This window comes from Atta colombica, unplaced genomic scaffold (genome assembly GCF_001594045.1).
Source record: "Atta colombica isolate Treedump-2 unplaced genomic scaffold, Acol1.0 scaffold172, whole genome shotgun sequence".
NCBI classification, from domain to species: domain Eukaryota; kingdom Metazoa; phylum Arthropoda; class Insecta; order Hymenoptera; family Formicidae; genus Atta; species Atta colombica.
In genome coordinates this window covers 193,005-210,052 of record NW_017259263.1, presented here as the reverse complement: position 1 = coordinate 210,052, position 17,048 = coordinate 193,005, and the positions used below count along the sequence as shown (strand labels likewise).

Genomic DNA, 17,048 nt, shown 5'->3' with positions numbered 1-17,048 from the left:
TATATATATATATATATATAGTGCCTATTGTACATTTATATCTTATAAAACTAATAACTTACCATAGATGATTTATCATGTAGCTTTTGTTTCTGTGCAATGAAATATTTCTTTAATGGTTCTTGGAATTTGGTACCAATAAACGGTACGATCGCTAATAAGCTAATAAATTTATCTAAGAGTTCTTCATTGAAGGCTATGATCACTGCTAATTGCTGTATGTGCATTTTAATAACAGCCTTTCCTATAAGGGTTGCGCCAAAGAACGTCCAGAATGGAATGAGATAATGTCCACATGTCAAACCAGCCAGGTCAAACAATGGATTTGGAATCTGCAAAATTTTGTTATAATATATTCAACATGAAAAAGATAAATGATATTAAATAAAAAATCTTTATTACTTAAAACATCTTTTATATAGAAAAAACAAAATTTACTTGTGTACATACCGATGCACAAGCTAATATACCCAAAAATCCAGCTTTTTCAACAAATCGCTTCATATTTAATTTGATACGCATTACAAATGATACGTTCTCTCCATTTTCTAATGCTTCCAAAGCCTCCAATTCTTTCAGATCTTCTTGATCGAAATTTTCATTCTTATTATTCTTTCCACTCATTCTTGCAGCTCTGGCCATAAAATATGGTGGTAACTCGCCAAGTGCAGTACCAGCTCCCCAGAGCATGGCCTCTACACGTACTTTTTTCATGATATTTAATATACCTACTGTCCACATTGGATCAATCTTTGTCGGGCATATTATTTGATCAGGATATGGTGGTTCAGGAAAATTCAGAGCACCGCATTCATATGCTGCCATAGTAACAGCTGCTATGTGTGGTCCTAAGTATAATACAAAGGTATGCAAACCTGTCCCGAGACCTACACTTGATAATACACCTAATCCTACCCAATATAACCACCATATAATTTTGGCTTCCCACAATTTAAAAATCTGAAAACGAATCCATTATTTTACATTAATCTAAATAATCAAATAACGAATAAAAAATTAATTTTTAATTAACGTAATTGTACATATTATCAATCTTTTTTTGAAACTTAATTTTCAAGACTCTTCTACTTTTAATTCATGATTTAAAAATAATCAAATTATTTTGATTCAAGATTTTTTTAAAAAATAAATTGTGTTAAAAGAGAAAGCTACAAATCAAAGCTAGTTGTTAATTGCTAATACTTAGGGCCAGTTCCACAACTCACGGTTAACTCTTAACTGAAGTTCGACTTGTTTCTCATCTCTTTCCGATTTTAGAATTAGAAAGAGACAATGAATAAATTGAACCTCAGTAAGAGTTAACTGTGAGTTGTGGAACTGAACCTTCATATTCTAAATCTTATTGCTATAAACATTTAACATACAAACATGTCCACTTTCATTAAGTCATCTAACTCATAAAAATTACGTTTGAAAAATAAAAATAAAAATAAAAAGATCTCGCAATATCGGTTATATAATAATTCCATGATTAAATATAAAAATTGAGTAAAAATTGTCGCATGATTAAATATTAAAAACTGTTTAAATATAAACAAAAATAGAATAAGACTTGTCGCATTATTAAAACGTTTTATGATCTGCACAATCATAATTTTTACTCAATTTTTAAATTTAATCATGGAACTATTATATAACCGATATTGCAACCTTTTTATTTTTATTTTATTTTTCAATTGTAATTTTTATAAATTACACTGAAGATGAAGGTGGAAACGTTTATGTTAAATGTTAGGATTTGAAATATAAATTAATTATTAGCAATTAACAATTAGTTTTGACTCGTAGTCTTTCTCTTTTAACAATTTAAAGTTTTGGACATTTTTAAAAGTCGACTAATTAAATGAAAAATAATCAGGAAAATATTATAGAAATATAGACAAAAATAAGAATTCTGTTAACATATATCTAGAATTATCTAAAAGTAATTTAGAGTACCTCTTGTTGGGGACCAGAAATTCTACTTGATAGAAGAAATAATATTATAATTGAAATCATAGCGCATACAGTCCGTTTGTAGAGCAATGTTTTCTTCATTAAACTAAGCATATTAATAATTGCTTCACTAAAGAAGTAATGTAAAGTTGTAATTGGATGTTGCCAAAGTGTTAAATGATCTGCATCCAAATTTGAAACACTATGTGGATGGCTTGAATTATGTTCCATTGCTGGAGTGGATATTCTTTTTCCAATACTTCTTTGAGCTCCATTAGTGGAAGCTTGATCTTTTGGACGTTGAATGGCAGTAGAATTACCCAGCATGGTATTTTCTAAATGGTTAATCTGTAAACAAAAAATGTAATGTATTATTAACAAAGAATGTAATGCGGACACATGCGTATTAATAACAACTTATGTAATGATAAGCTTATGTATCTTTCAAACATTAATATTTTTGTACGTAATTTAAAAAATTATATGCATCTCATAAATTCTTTCTTACAACATAAATCAATATTTATTATTTAACAAGTTCCTATATAATCACATAAATGAAATAATATAATAGAAAATAAAGTTCTTTTATTCTTTATGAAAACATTTTATAATTTACTCCAGTTATGTTAGTATCAGCTTCAATTATTATAATTGTATATGTAGAATTGCATTGTTTAAATTCACAAATCTTGTCCATTATATAACTTTAAGAGGTTATTCAATGCAAGTACAATAATATGAATTCTAATATTATTGTAATAAATGTAGAGAGTATATATATATATATAAAATGAAAAAAATTATAAGAGAACTTGACACTATCAATAAAATATAGCAGATGAGTTATTATAGATCAAAGGTCAAATAATTACCCAATGTAAACATAAATTGCTTTCTAGAATTACTGTTCCTTTTGGATATAATGGACAAGAAAATTTATCATTATTACTAATAAATACAATTAAAAGAAGAAAAACTTAAAAAAATCATATAAATAAAATCTTATAACATCATGCAATTACTGTTTTACATTCTATATGACAAATTGTAACATCATTTAAATACTTACTACATATTCCTATAGTTAATACTTACTCTGCAAGATAAAAATTGTGAATGTCAAATTTCATTAATGTTCATACAAAACAAAAATTAGAGAATCTAAACTAGAATGCAAATAATTCTCCTAAGTATTATATCTGTAAGTTTATGTAAATTCAATACATATAAATGAAATTTATTTTAAATTACGAGAAGTTAAAGCATTAAAATAAAAAAAGCTTAAATTCTTTTCTATTATTCTTACAATATGCAAGTATATGTCATAGAATGTTTAATACAAATAGGATAAAGGATGATATTGAGATATCAACAAATTTTAAATGATAAATTAATTGGCTAATCATTCATTGTTTTATTATACATTTTATATTAGTCAATATTATATTGCACTTCATACTTGCAATTATCACGCTCAATTATACCATATTGCTTATTGCTATTGTACATTAAAGAATCTAATTATCGTGACAATTATCCCGAAAATTGTAGACTCATGATAAGAGCTCGATAAACTATGTAATGTTCCGAATTTCAACATATTGTAATCGAGAAAGAATATCTCATAAATTTCATACGAGAATATATAGAATATATTTTATAATTCCAATCCTCTTTAATTATCTTTCATGATTGATTTCCTTTAGTAGTTATATAAAGCAATAAAATTATTTCGCGTAAATGAATTACCTTTTCAATTTTAAGATCTTATTTACGATATATGTACATTCAGGAGATCACAGTACGATGATTTTTTTTTCCTATATCATCGTGAGGAGTGAAAGGGAGTATTAAACAATTTTAATACAAGTCTTGTAAGGTTTCCCAACCTTTGCACCGTTTATCACGATTAATTACTGTCAAATCACTTATGACGTGACCACTCACGCATATGTACGTATGTATACATGCGTGTGTGTATATATACATATATACATACAATATCTCTGGACATATATACGTTACACGTATAATAAATATGTCAGAAACGTATCACCATACGACGTAAATATCACATGAGCGCAATGAAGCGCAACGAGCAACTCAGGGAAGGGAGAGGGGATTTCTCCTTCACTTCTCCATCTTCAATATAAATATCCGTCCTTTTTCATTATTTTCTTTCTTTGTCCTTCCTTTCTCCCTTTTTATTCAATTTCTTTTTATATCAAAGAAATACGTAAAAAGTTCTTTTGACTATCCTGTTACAGACTTATTAAAATTCTACATATGGCGTCTGAAAATTATCACGTTTAATCTTGCAATTCTTCGAATAAAATCTCGAGCTTTTCGAAATATTTTTGGAGGTCATAAGTTCTCACGTGGAGCATTTGAAGAACTACAAATGAGATCTATAAGTAGTATAGAAGCATTTGATTTGACCACGTAGCGATTGATCACACCATTCAGAGCGACTGAGGCTTAAAATTTTTCTACTGAATCAACCAATCAGGAGATCAAATTACGAATTGGCCAATTAGCAACATGGACAATCGAATATCACTCACATACAAGATGGTAAATTAATTAATAGAAAGGGGTAAGCTGATGGTCGATTCTATTGGCAGCAAAATGAGACACGACACCACATTAGACATGAACACATTAGAAGCTGCTTATTGGCTACCACATCACATTTTGCCGTGCGACAAGCGTTTCCACGTCCAGTGTGCAGAAGCCATATATCTTCAAACAAAATAAAAATTACAAAAATGAGCAAATTTATTAGATGTTGACCAATGAAATTATTAGTATTCTATTAGTATTCTATTCTATTAGTATTCTATTCTATTAGTATTCCGTGGGAATCAATTCTAGGAATCGATTCTGTATCTTGAAACGAGGTAAAAATTACAAAAGTAAGCGAATTTACTAGAATACTGATTATTTCATAGAACAACATCTAGTAAATTTGCTCGCCTGATGTTTAAATATCACTTACTAAAATTCTTAGAAAATACATTTTTCCATTAGAAAATGTAAATTCTTCTTTACATAGAAATACTTAAGTCTGATTTCACCAATCAAGCTTAATTGTGATTAATTGTTAACCGCAATTGGTCAATTCTAACAGTAAACGCGATTAGTCAGTCAACGGACGATTAAGACTGTGTTCCAAAATTGACTGCATTAAAAATCTATGGCTGCGTTCAGCGAACTCAACTGTTAAGTTCGCTGAACGCAGCGAACTTATAGTCCAACGTAAACTGTAACATTTTCAATGCTGGCAGTAAATTTGGAACACAGCCTTAGATCAGAATCAGACTACGCATTGAAGAATGAGATTGAAGATTGAAAGATTGAAGTTTGTACAGTCAATCAACGCTCTTCCGCATTTTTCTATCCTGTCTTTCCCATGATTGGCTATTCGAATCACGCATCCTCTATCCCGCATGCTGATTTCCGTATCGTGTATTATTTCATCCTTTAGGCCAAAATCAGACTATGCATTAAAGATTGAGATTAAAAATTAAAGACTGAAATTTCATTAATAAGAATAAAGAAGTTTTGGTTCCTTTTTATTTTGATCAAACTTCAATTTTTCTTCAATCTTCAAACTGAATTATGTCTTTTTTTTATAGAAAAATCATTCTATAGCTTTATAAAAACTCAAATTTATAAGCGCCTTTCCAACCTACAACATGGCGGCGAATCATGTGATCTAGGATGACGTAGTTGCCACTACGAATGATTTGAAACATTTGATTAATCAATCGGAAGAAAGAATTTTACTAATTGATCAATCAAAAAATACTTGAAGCATTCATAGCGGCAACTCGACTGCACCCTAGAATCCACTGTATCAAAGGTGCCGACAGTCAGTGTCTATACTGTATGTACATACATACTGTGCTCATACTGTGCTTCCACGATGAGTTTACTCTCTCTTTTATATTTTGAACACAGTCATAAGAAATCGAAGCCATTTCTTGCGAAAAAAGGAGCCGATCCTTGATATAAAGTGATCAATTGCGTGATGATTTTATATGATTTGTCGTCATGCAGGAATTGATAAACTAACATTGTGAAAAACTGTAAGTGTAATTTGTTTATTATTCTAATATATCTGCCAGTACTACTGTTTATATGCATGTATGTATACTTCCACGCGATCAGACATGTTTCAAGTTTCGGAAATAGAAATTCTACTTGAAATAATTGATTTATGATACATAGCGCTGTACTTTAGAATTGAGAATTTAATTTGAAATATTTTACCGTGTTTATATACAGAAAATGTCAATTTATATCAGGGAAAATTGATCGACAATGTTATCCTGTTTTCTTGTGTTTTATTTCAGAAACACTCGCAATCATGTCTATTCCACCGTATTTGTTGAACCCAAATCCATGGGCCACGATGATGGCCCAACAACAAGCCCAGATAGCAGCCCAAGTACATGCCCAGGCTGCTGCAGCTCATGCTCAAGCTGCTCATCATGCTCACATGCAGGCTATAGCTGGACCACCATTACCTCAGATGCCTAAACAACCAGAAGTTTTATCTGAGGATAAACTTCAGGAAAAAGGTAATGTTTATTACCAACTGTTTTTTTTATATTGTATTTTTTTGTAATGGTAATCTTGCTCTAGCACAAAAATGGCAGCAATTACAATCAAAACGATTTGCGGAGAAGAGAAAGTTTGGCTTTGTAGATGCTCAGAAAGAAGATATGCCGGCTGAGCATATAAGAAAGATCATTAGAGATCATGGTGATATGAGCAGTAGAAAATATCGTCATGATAAGCGTGTTTATTTGGGGTAAGATATATTATAGAAAGCTGTATGTAGAATCCTATATTATAAGAGAAGCACAAATAGTATTTTCTTGCTGGTTGATGAATGGTCGCCAATCAAAACTGAGAATATTGGGCCTGCAGCCCAATTGTAACAAAGCTATACCTATTAGAGATCCTGTCAGATTCTGAAGTTTAGTTTGAAGGTTCTCCTGGAGAAAGATGTCAAAAAGTTTTGTTTCTAATGAAATTTGATCAATCAGAAACATTCTTATTCTAATTCTAACATTACAAACAACGCTAAAAAGGAGATTATCAAAGTTGCAAGATTTGTACAAAGTTTGCACAAAGAATCAGTACAAAGAATCAGCTGCAGGCCTAATATTCTCAATTTTGATTTGTAGTCGCTATCAGCCAATCAACAAGCGAAATCCATTTGCACTTATAATATAGAACTCTAGCTGTATGTAATCAGACTTTCTATAAACATTTCTGTTATTAACATTTGTATTACAGAGCATTAAAATACATGCCACATGCCGTTATGAAACTGTTGGAAAATATGCCTATGCCATGGGAACAAATAAGGGATGTAAAGGTCTTATATCATATTACTGGAGCCATTACTTTTGTCAATGAAATTCCTTGGGTTATAGAACCTGTATACATAGCTCAATGGGGGTAAGACATGAACATTTTTGTCATTATCCTTAATACTATATAAGGTATTTGTATTAAAAAGGTTTCAATTTTTTTCAGCACTATGTGGATTATGATGAGACGAGAAAAAAGAGATCGTAGACATTTTAAAAGAATGAGATTCCCACCTTTTGATGATGAAGAACCTCCTTTAGATTATGCAGATAATGTTCTGGACGTTGAACCATTAGAAGCTATACAAATTGAACTTGATTCAGAAGAAGACGAGTCTGTGGCATCATGGTTTTACGAACACAAACCCTTGGTTGGGACAAAGTAAGTTGAAGTTTACATAAAAAAATTATAAGAGAAAGACCGTCGCACATTGAGAGAGAACAAAATTTTATTCTTATATTTGTTTTGACCTTTATATTTGATTCTTATATTTGGTTTGCTAATGATGAAAAGCGTAGGGGTCCTGAAATCAACTGGACATGTGAGTTGACAACTGGGTACTGTATATCATTCATTCAAATTCATGATGTACAGACTATCCAGTTGGAGAAAATGCTATTCTGAAAAGATATATTTACGCTCTAAGAATAAAATTTTGTATTCTATACATAATATAGAATCTGAATGATAAAATATATTACAGATATGTTAATGGATCTACATATCGGAGATGGAACCTAGCGTTACCACAAATGGCCACTCTGTATCGTTTGGCTAATCAATTGTTAACCGACTTGGTAGATCAAAATTTTTTTTATCTATTTGACCCCAAATCATTCTTCACTGCAAAAGCCCTAAACATGGCTATCCCTGGAGGACCGAAATTTGAACCATTAGTGAAAGATTCAAATGCTGCTGATGAAGATTGGAACGAATTTAATGACATAAATAAGATCATTATCAGGCAGCCTATCAGAACTGAATACAGGATTGCGTTTCCTTACTTGTACAATAACATGCCTCATTTCGTGCATCTTTCATGGTGAGTTATAGTAGTACAAATTTTTTAAATTTCTTTTATAAATATTATTAAGATTTAAAAAAACTTTTTTTATTTAAACTGTTTTTTTGGATTTTTTGTTGTTTCTTTTCTGTGTTCCACATTAGTTTTGAGATCTTCGTATTAGTGTATAAAGGTCTTACTAGCAATGTGGTAAAGGAAATCTAGTGATTGTTATTCGTCTCTTTTATGAAAATTATAAAAAGGAACTGCTGACATCACTTACAAGTTTACATAATTTTTTCAAATAAAATATATATATATATATATATATATATATATATATACTTTTACATGATGTTATGCATCTCTATTAATAATTAATATATAATTTACAGGTATCATGCACCAAATGTTGTGTACATAAAGACCGAAGATCCAGATTTGCCTGCATTCTATTTCGATCCCTTAATCAATCCAATTTCTCACAGAAATTCACTAAAGGTAAAATTTTAACTTTCAAATTAAATAAATTACATTAATTAATTTATGCATTTACATTTAATTCATTGCAGACGATGGAACCACAAATTGAAGACGATGAAGACTTTGTTTTACCTGGTGAGGTACAACCATTTCTTCAGGAAACACCTCTTTATACCGACAACACAGCAAATGGAATAGCACTTCTGTGGGCACCAAGACCATTTAACACACGTTCTGGTAGAACAAGAAGAGCTATTGACATTCCATTAGTCAAGTCATGGTACAGAGAACATTGTCCACCTGGACAACCTGTAAAAGTGCGAGTCAGTTATCAAAAACTGTTAAAATATTTTGTGTTGAACGCTCTGAAGCACAGGCCACCGAAACCGCAAAAAAAACGCTATTTATTCCGTTCATTTAAGTCTACCAAGTTCTTCCAGACAACGACGATAGACTGGGTGGAAGCCGGTCTGCAAGTGTGTCGGCAAGGATATAACATGTTGAATCTATTGATACACCGAAAGAATCTCAACTATCTTCACTTGGATTACAATTTCAATCTGAAACCTGTCAAGACGCTCACGACGAAAGAGAGAAAAAAATCACGTTTTGGTAACGCTTTTCATCTGTGTCGTGAAATCCTTCGTTTGACTAAGCTCATTATCGATTCTCACGTTCAGTATCGATTAAACAATGTGGATGCCTTTCAACTTGCTGATGGATTACAATATATCTTTGCACATGTTGGTCAATTGACTGGCATGTATCGATACAAATACAAATTAATGCGACAGATTAGGATGTGCAAAGATTTGAAACATCTAATCTATTATCGTTTCAATACCGGACCAGTCGGTAAAGGACCTGGCTGTGGATTCTGGGCACCTGGCTGGCGTGTCTGGTTGTTCTTCATGAGAGGTATCACTCCATTATTAGAAAGATGGCTGGGTAATTTACTGTCAAGACAATTTGAAGGTCGTCATTCGAAGGGTGTGGCGAAAACAGTGACGAAGCAACGAGTTGAGTCGCACTTCGATCTTGAATTACGAGCATCTGTAATGCATGACATAGTAGATATGATGCCTGAAGGAATAAAACAGAACAAAGCACGGACTATCCTTCAACATCTAAGTGAGGCCTGGCGTTGTTGGAAGGCGAATATTCCATGGAAAGTGCCAGGTTTACCAATTCCAATCGAGAATATGATATTGCGTTACGTAAAAATGAAAGCCGATTGGTGGACGAATACGGCTCATTACAATCGAGAGAGAATTCGACGCGGTGCTACAGTGGATAAAACCGTATGCAAGAAGAATCTTGGTCGTTTGACGCGTCTCTATTTGAAAGCTGAGCAAGAACGACAGCATAATTACTTGAAAGACGGTCCGTATATATCCCCGGAAGAAGCCGTAGCAATCTTTACTACTTCGGTGCATTGGCTGGAGTCTCGAAGATTCGCTCCGATCCCTTTCCCACCATTATCGTACAAACACGACACAAAGCTACTGATATTGGCTCTGGAACGCTTGAAAGAAGCGTATAGTGTTAAATCTAGATTAAATCAAAGTCAACGAGAAGAATTAGGATTGATAGAGCAAGCATATGACAATCCACACGAGGCACTATCTAGAATTAAAAGACATTTGCTTACGCAAAGAGCCTTCAAGGAAGTCGGCATTGAATTCATGGATCTTTATAGTCATTTGATTCCTGTGTATGATGTAGAGCCGCTCGAAAAGATCACAGATGCTTACCTCGATCAATACTTGTGGTATGAGGCGGACAAAAGACGACTATTCCCACCCTGGGTGAAACCAGCCGACACGGAACCTCCACCACTCCTTGTTTACAAGTGGTGCCAAGGTATCAACAATCTACAGGACGTGTGGGATGTCAGTGAGGGTGAGTGCAATGTATTGCTCGAATCGAAGTTTGAGAAACTGTACGAAAAGATCGATCTCACACTGCTTAACAGACTGTTGCGTCTAATAGTCGATCACAATATTGCCGATTACATGACGGCGAAGAATAACGTAGTCATCAATTACAAGGATATGAATCACACTAACAGTTACGGTATTATCAGGGGATTGCAATTTGCATCTTTTATTGCTCAGTACTATGGACTGGTATTGGATCTGCTCGTGTTAGGTCTCCAACGAGCTAGCGAGATGGCTGGCCCGCCGCAAATGCCAAACGACTTCTTGACGTTTCAGGATGTCGCCTCTGAAACGGCGCATCCTATTCGATTGTACTGTCGCTATGTCGATAGAATACATCTATTCCTGCGCTTCTCTGCTGACGAAGCGAGAGATCTTATTCAGCGTTATCTTACTGAGCATCCTGATCCAAATAATGAGAACATTGTTGGCTACAACAATAAGAAATGTTGGCCGCGAGACGCTCGTATGAGGCTGATGAAGCACGACGTGAACCTAGGTCGCGCCGTTTTCTGGGACATTAAAAACCGACTACCACGTTCCACCACTACCATTCAATGGGAGAATAGCTTTGTCAGCGTCTATAGTAAAGATAATCCCAATTTATTGTTCAACATGAGTGGTTTTGAATGCAGGATTCTACCCAAATGTAGAACAACTCACGAGGAATTTACACATCGGGATGGCGTCTGGAATCTTCAGAATGAAATCACAAAAGAGAGAACAGCGCAATGCTTCCTACGTGTTGATGATGAGAGTTTGCAGCGTTTCCATAATCGTGTCAGACAAATCTTGATGGCCTCGGGTTCAACTACTTTCACGAAGATCGTAAATAAGTGGAATACTGCATTAATCGGTTTAATGACTTATTTCAGAGAGGCAGTGGTGAACACACAAGAATTATTGGATCTGCTAGTCAAGTGTGAAAATAAGATTCAGACACGTATTAAAATCGGACTGAATTCCAAAATGCCATCGCGTTTTCCACCTGTCGTCTTTTACACGCCCAAAGAATTGGGAGGTCTGGGAATGTTATCGATGGGTCATGTATTAATACCGCAATCAGACTTGAGATGGTCGAAGCAAACCGACGTGGGCATCACTCACTTCCGTTCGGGTATGAGCCACGACGAAGATCAACTGATTCCGAACTTGTATCGTTATATACAGCCATGGGAATCAGAATTTATCGATTCTCAACGCGTTTGGGCAGAGTACGCCCTGAAACGGCAAGAGGCCAACGCTCAGAATCGCAGACTCACTCTAGAAGATCTCGAGGATAGCTGGGATCGCGGTATTCCCAGAATAAATACGCTATTTCAGAAGGACCGACACACGCTGGCCTATGACAAGGGCTGGCGCATTCGCACTGAATTCAAACAATATCAAGTGTTGAAACAGAATCCGTTTTGGTGGACTCATCAACGTCATGATGGCAAACTATGGAATTTGAACAACTACCGAACTGACATGATTCAAGCGCTCGGTGGTGTCGAGGGCATCTTGGAACATACTCTCTTTAAGGGAACTTACTTCCCGACGTGGGAGGGTCTGTTTTGGGAGAAAGCATCTGGTTTCGAAGAATCCATGAAATACAAGAAATTGACAAATGCTCAACGTTCCGGTCTCAACCAGATTCCCAATCGTCGATTCACTCTATGGTGGTCACCCACTATTAATCGCGCCAACGTTTACGTCGGTTTCCAAGTGCAGCTTGATCTGACAGGGATATTCATGCACGGAAAAATACCAACCTTAAAAATCTCGTTGATCCAGATATTCCGCGCTCATTTGTGGCAAAAGGTACACGAATCCATTGTGATGGATCTTTGCCAGGTTTTCGATCAAGAATTGGATGCACTAGAAATTGAAACTGTGCAGAAGGAGACGATACATCCGCGAAAGTCTTACAAAATGAACTCCTCATGTGCCGACATTCTACTATTCTCCGCCTATAAGTGGAACGTGTCTCGACCATCTCTTCTTGCTGACTCCAAAGATGTGATGGATAACACGACCACGCAAAAGTATTGGATCGATGTTCAATTGAGATGGGGCGACTATGACTCACATGACATCGAGCGATATGCTCGTGCGAAATTCCTTGATTATACTACGGATAACATGTCCATCTATCCATCACCCACTGGTCTTCTCATAGCCATCGATTTAGCATATAATTTACATAGCGCTTACGGTAATTGGTTCCCTGGTTGCAAACCACTTATACAGCAAGCCATGGCAAAGATCATGAAAGCAAATCCAGCCTTGTATGTGTTACGTGAACGTATTCGCAAGGCATTGCAGTTATACTCGTCCGAACCGACGGAGCCTTATCTCTCCTCGCAAAATTATGGCGAACTCTTCTCCAATCAGATCATATGGTTCGTTGACGACACGAACGTGTATCGCGTAACTATCCACAAAACTTTTGAAGGCAATTTAACAACAAAACCGATAAATGGTGCAATTTTCATCTTCAATCCACGCACGGGACAACTCTTTTTGAAAATTATTCACACTTCCGTTTGGGCGGGCCAAAAGCGTCTGGGTCAATTGGCCAAATGGAAGACTGCTGAAGAAGTTGCTGCGCTGATTCGTTCTCTACCAGTAGAGGAACAACCAAAACAGATTATCGTCACCAGAAAGGGAATGTTAGATCCACTGGAAGTGCACTTGTTGGATTTTCCCAACATAGTTATCAAAGGATCCGAGTTACAATTACCATTCCAGGCATGTCTCAAAGTCGAGAAGTTTGGTGATTTGATTTTAAAGGCAACCGAGCCACAGATGGTACTATTCAATCTTTATGACGACTGGTTGAAGACAATCTCATCTTATACTGCGTTCTCACGACTGATTCTGATCTTACGCGCTCTGCATGTTAACACTGAGAGAACCAAAGTTGTCCTCAAACCCGACAAGACTACCATCACTGAGCCACATCATATATGGCCATCACTGACGGACGACGAATGGATTAAAGTAGAAGTACAATTAAAGGATCTGATTCTAGCAGACTATGGCAAGAAGAACAATGTCAATGTTGCATCGCTCACGCAATCCGAGATTCGCGATATCATTTTGGGTATGGAAATAAGTGCTCCATCTGCGCAACGGCAACAAATTGCCGAGATTGAAAAGCAGACTAAGGAACAGAGCCAATTAACCGCTACCACCACGCGAACAGTAAACAAACACGGTGATGAGATTATTACTGCGACTACGTCCAATTATGAGACGCAGACTTTCAGCTCTAAGACTGAGTGGCGAGTACGTGCTATCTCTGCAACTAATCTCCATCTCAGAACAAATCACATCTATGTTTCATCCGATGATATCAAAGAGACTGGTTATACTTACATCTTACCTAAAAATGTATTAAAGAAATTTGTTACCATTTCTGATTTGCGAGCGCAGATAGCTGGTTATTTGTATGGCATCAGTCCACCTGACAATCCTCAGGTAATTATTAAATCATTTCATCTATATTTAAAATATTTTTTAATATATGTATAACAATTTTTTCTTTTTATTTTATATTACATTTAACATTTAAAAATTTTTTATTTTATATATTAAAATTTAAATCAATTTTAGCTGTATAATCTACTAATCTCATGTTCTATGTGTGACAGGTAAAAGAAATCAGATGTATTGTAATGGCACCGCAATGGGGAACTCATCAGACCGTTCATTTACCAAATACACTACCTAATCATCAATATTTAAAAGAGATGGAGCCACTAGGATGGATACACACGCAGCCAAATGAGCTGCCACAACTCTCGCCACAGGACATATCCACTCACGCTCGGATTATGGCGGAGAATTCCATTTGGGACGGCGAGAAGACCATAGTTATCACTTGCAGTTTCACGCCTGGTTCTTGCTCTCTCACAGCGTACAAACTAACTCCGAGTGGTTTCGAATGGGGCAAGCAAAATACTGATAAGGGCAACAATCCGAAAGGTTATCTACCTAGTCATTATGAGAAGGTACAGATGCTTTTGTCTGATCGTTTCCTTGGCTTCTTTATGGTGCCTAGTCAAGGCTCGTGGAATTACAATTTCATGGGCGTGAGACACGATCCCAACATGAAATATGAGTTACAACTAGCGAATCCAAAGGAATTTTATCATGAGGTGCACAGGCCGGCCCATTTTCTCAATTTTTCAAGCTTGGAAGATGGTGACGGTGTTGGAGCTGATCGAGAAGATATGTTTGCGTAAAATAAACTCCTTAAGATTTTGACTGACAGTAATTGAAAGAAGTGCAGGATGTGTACAAGTAGTATGAGAGTACGTGTTGTAATGTTCTTTATTTTTTACTTTTCTCGTCTAATTATCGTATACATAGACGATTACAAACACATGTAATAGTAAAGAATACAGATTAAGCTTTTATTATCTAATAATTGCAGACTTTGTTTTGCGTGAACACTGTGCTTTTACTTTCCTCGTAATTGTGTCCATTTGATTTTCTATATTTTTTCTTATAGGTGCATATTAAATGCAAATACACAACTATTAAACATTAAACGAATGATTATGATGGCACTTGTACGAATGATTATGATGGCACTTGTACGAATGATTATGATGGCACTTGTACAGAAATATTCTGTGACCGTAAGCGGTGAAGAGCTATATTGTATTATCTAATGCGACAAATGAAATGCAATTCCAAAAATCTATTGACAAATATATTTCATACTAAATCAATGGAATAATTAAATTAAATTTATTATTATTATGGGGATACTCGATTTAAAGTCTATCTCAGTGCAAGGATTTTCAAGGTACATATGTATTACTATCACATATGATAAAATGTATATGCATATGATAAAATGTACGGATGATTTGACATTGGTCGGTATTTAATTTTACTTTTGTTCCACGAATATAAAATATCTTAAATGTCATTTAATCTCCATATAAACTACTTGTTTAAAAATACATATTTTTTATATATCTTTTTTCTTGAATTCCTTTAATAATATTAAACACTTATACGTAAGGAAATGAAGACCAAGTGTCAATATAATAAAAATAAATATTTAAAAAAGAGAATGTAAAAGATAGTTGTGCGAATAATGTATTACGAATTGAAGTTAAAATTAGTAAAATTATCCGTAGCCTTTTTATCAAAATGTTATCAATGATGTATAATAATAATAAACTCTTATATATTAAAATAAAATTTATACAACATTATGGCATACGGCAGTCAATGTATATGATACACAATAATACTTTTATCATTTTAATGAGGACGACAATAGATGCAAAATAATTTCCCAGGTAGCAGGTAATTATTTTGACGTCATAGTTAGTCATTTTAAATTACACATTGACGTCATTCTATGACGTATTTACAACGTCATATTTACTAACATTAGATAAATGACTAATCGATGATATAACGTTATAATGATCAATTAATAATCATTCATTTATGCCATTAATAGCATAAAAATAATGTATTTTTGATGTTGATTTGTACGTTATATGGCTGTAACAAATTTGCGTTTTTCTTACAATGATAGGACATCAGATTTGTCGAGAATGATTAATTACGTCAAGTAGACGATACCTTTCTACCTAAGTTAATTAATTTCTTTAATCATCTTTGGATTGTAAGAGATAAAAAAACTTGTAAGTACATTTTAAAGAAATAAAAAAAGAGAGATGAAAAATACTAATTTCGATGTTCTTAATAAAAGAGATCAACGCAAGCAATGTAAAATTAATTCTCGAATAGAGAATTAAATTACGGCACCACCTAACTGGTCATTATAATCATCAATTTCTATTTCACATAGTGCAATCTTTCTCTTACATTGCAACATTCAAGAATCAACCTCATCGGATGAACTTTTCGCGCGGCAATTTGTTTGCACATAAGGATTGACCTTCTCCTGTAGAGACATTATGCCTGATGTAGTAGTGCAGGTACGCGAAGCTGAACTGTGATTGCCACTGCGTGTTGAATTTCTGGAGAAGAAATCGCGAGCCTGATAACCGAAACGCTTTAACAGCAACCTCTTGATTTTCTTCTTCCATACGAATATAATGAAGATAATGAGACCTTGCAGGGTATTTGTCAGATCGGTGAGATACCAAATATATGGCGGCGCGCTCTTGAATAGCCATGATATTATTTCCATGGACCAGTTTATGCCCATCACGATGAATAATTTCAGATACAGATTGAACCTACATGTAAATACATTTGTTTCTTATGCATCTTATATAATTTAAAATTATTAA

General features: G+C 34.4%; 3 protein-coding genes across 5 annotated transcripts in view; 1 reads left to right on the top strand and 2 right to left on the bottom strand.

Moving 5' to 3' along the window:
- Window positions 1–3,933, bottom strand: part of LOC108686274 (vacuole membrane protein 1-like) — a 4,204-nt gene extending 271 nt beyond the window's left edge. The window contains exons 1-4 of one of the 2 annotated variants that reach the window (XM_018191495.1): window positions 3,709–3,933; window positions 1,960–2,304; window positions 451–960; window positions 53–332 (exon numbers count right to left, since the gene is read on the bottom strand). In XM_018191495.1, the coding sequence (XP_018046984.1) occupies window positions 53–332; window positions 451–960; window positions 1,960–2,283 (1,114 nt within the window). In that variant the 5' untranslated portion in view covers window positions 2,284–2,304; window positions 3,709–3,933. Of the gene's footprint in view, window positions 1–52; window positions 333–450; window positions 961–1,959; window positions 2,305–3,708 lie in introns of those variants that run through there. The other variant, XM_018191496.1, reaches the window with a different exon arrangement.
- A 1,999-nt stretch (window positions 3,934–5,932) lies between these two features.
- LOC108686290 (pre-mRNA-processing-splicing factor 8) lies at window positions 5,933–15,718 on the top strand. Of its 2 annotated transcripts, XR_001931698.1 has the most exons (10): window positions 5,933–6,050; window positions 6,318–6,545; window positions 6,610–6,778; window positions 7,270–7,434; window positions 7,513–7,728; window positions 8,051–8,389; window positions 8,746–8,851; window positions 8,923–14,238; window positions 14,412–15,074; window positions 15,275–15,718. XR_001931698.1 is itself a non-coding variant. In XM_018191517.1 (9 exons), exons 2-9 carry the CDS (start codon window positions 6,332–6,334, stop codon window positions 15,003–15,005), a joined length of 7,119 nt encoding a protein of 2,372 aa, XP_018047006.1. In that variant the 5' UTR covers window positions 5,933–6,050; window positions 6,318–6,331; the 3' UTR covers window positions 15,006–15,190. The 2 variants fall into 2 exon arrangements, 1 of the variants encoding a protein (XP_018047006.1); XM_018191517.1 differs by lacking the exon at window positions 15,275–15,718 and having other exon boundaries at window positions 14,412–15,190.
- An 887-nt stretch (window positions 15,719–16,605) lies between these two features.
- LOC108686270 (G-protein coupled receptor Mth2-like) overlaps window positions 16,606–17,048 on the bottom strand; it is a 12,280-nt gene continuing 11,837 nt past the window's right edge. Inside the window, exon 7 of the mRNA XM_018191491.1 lies at window positions 16,606–16,994. Within this exon, the coding sequence (XP_018046980.1) occupies window positions 16,628–16,994 (367 nt within the window). The 3' untranslated portion in view covers window positions 16,606–16,627. The remainder of the gene's footprint in view (window positions 16,995–17,048) is intronic.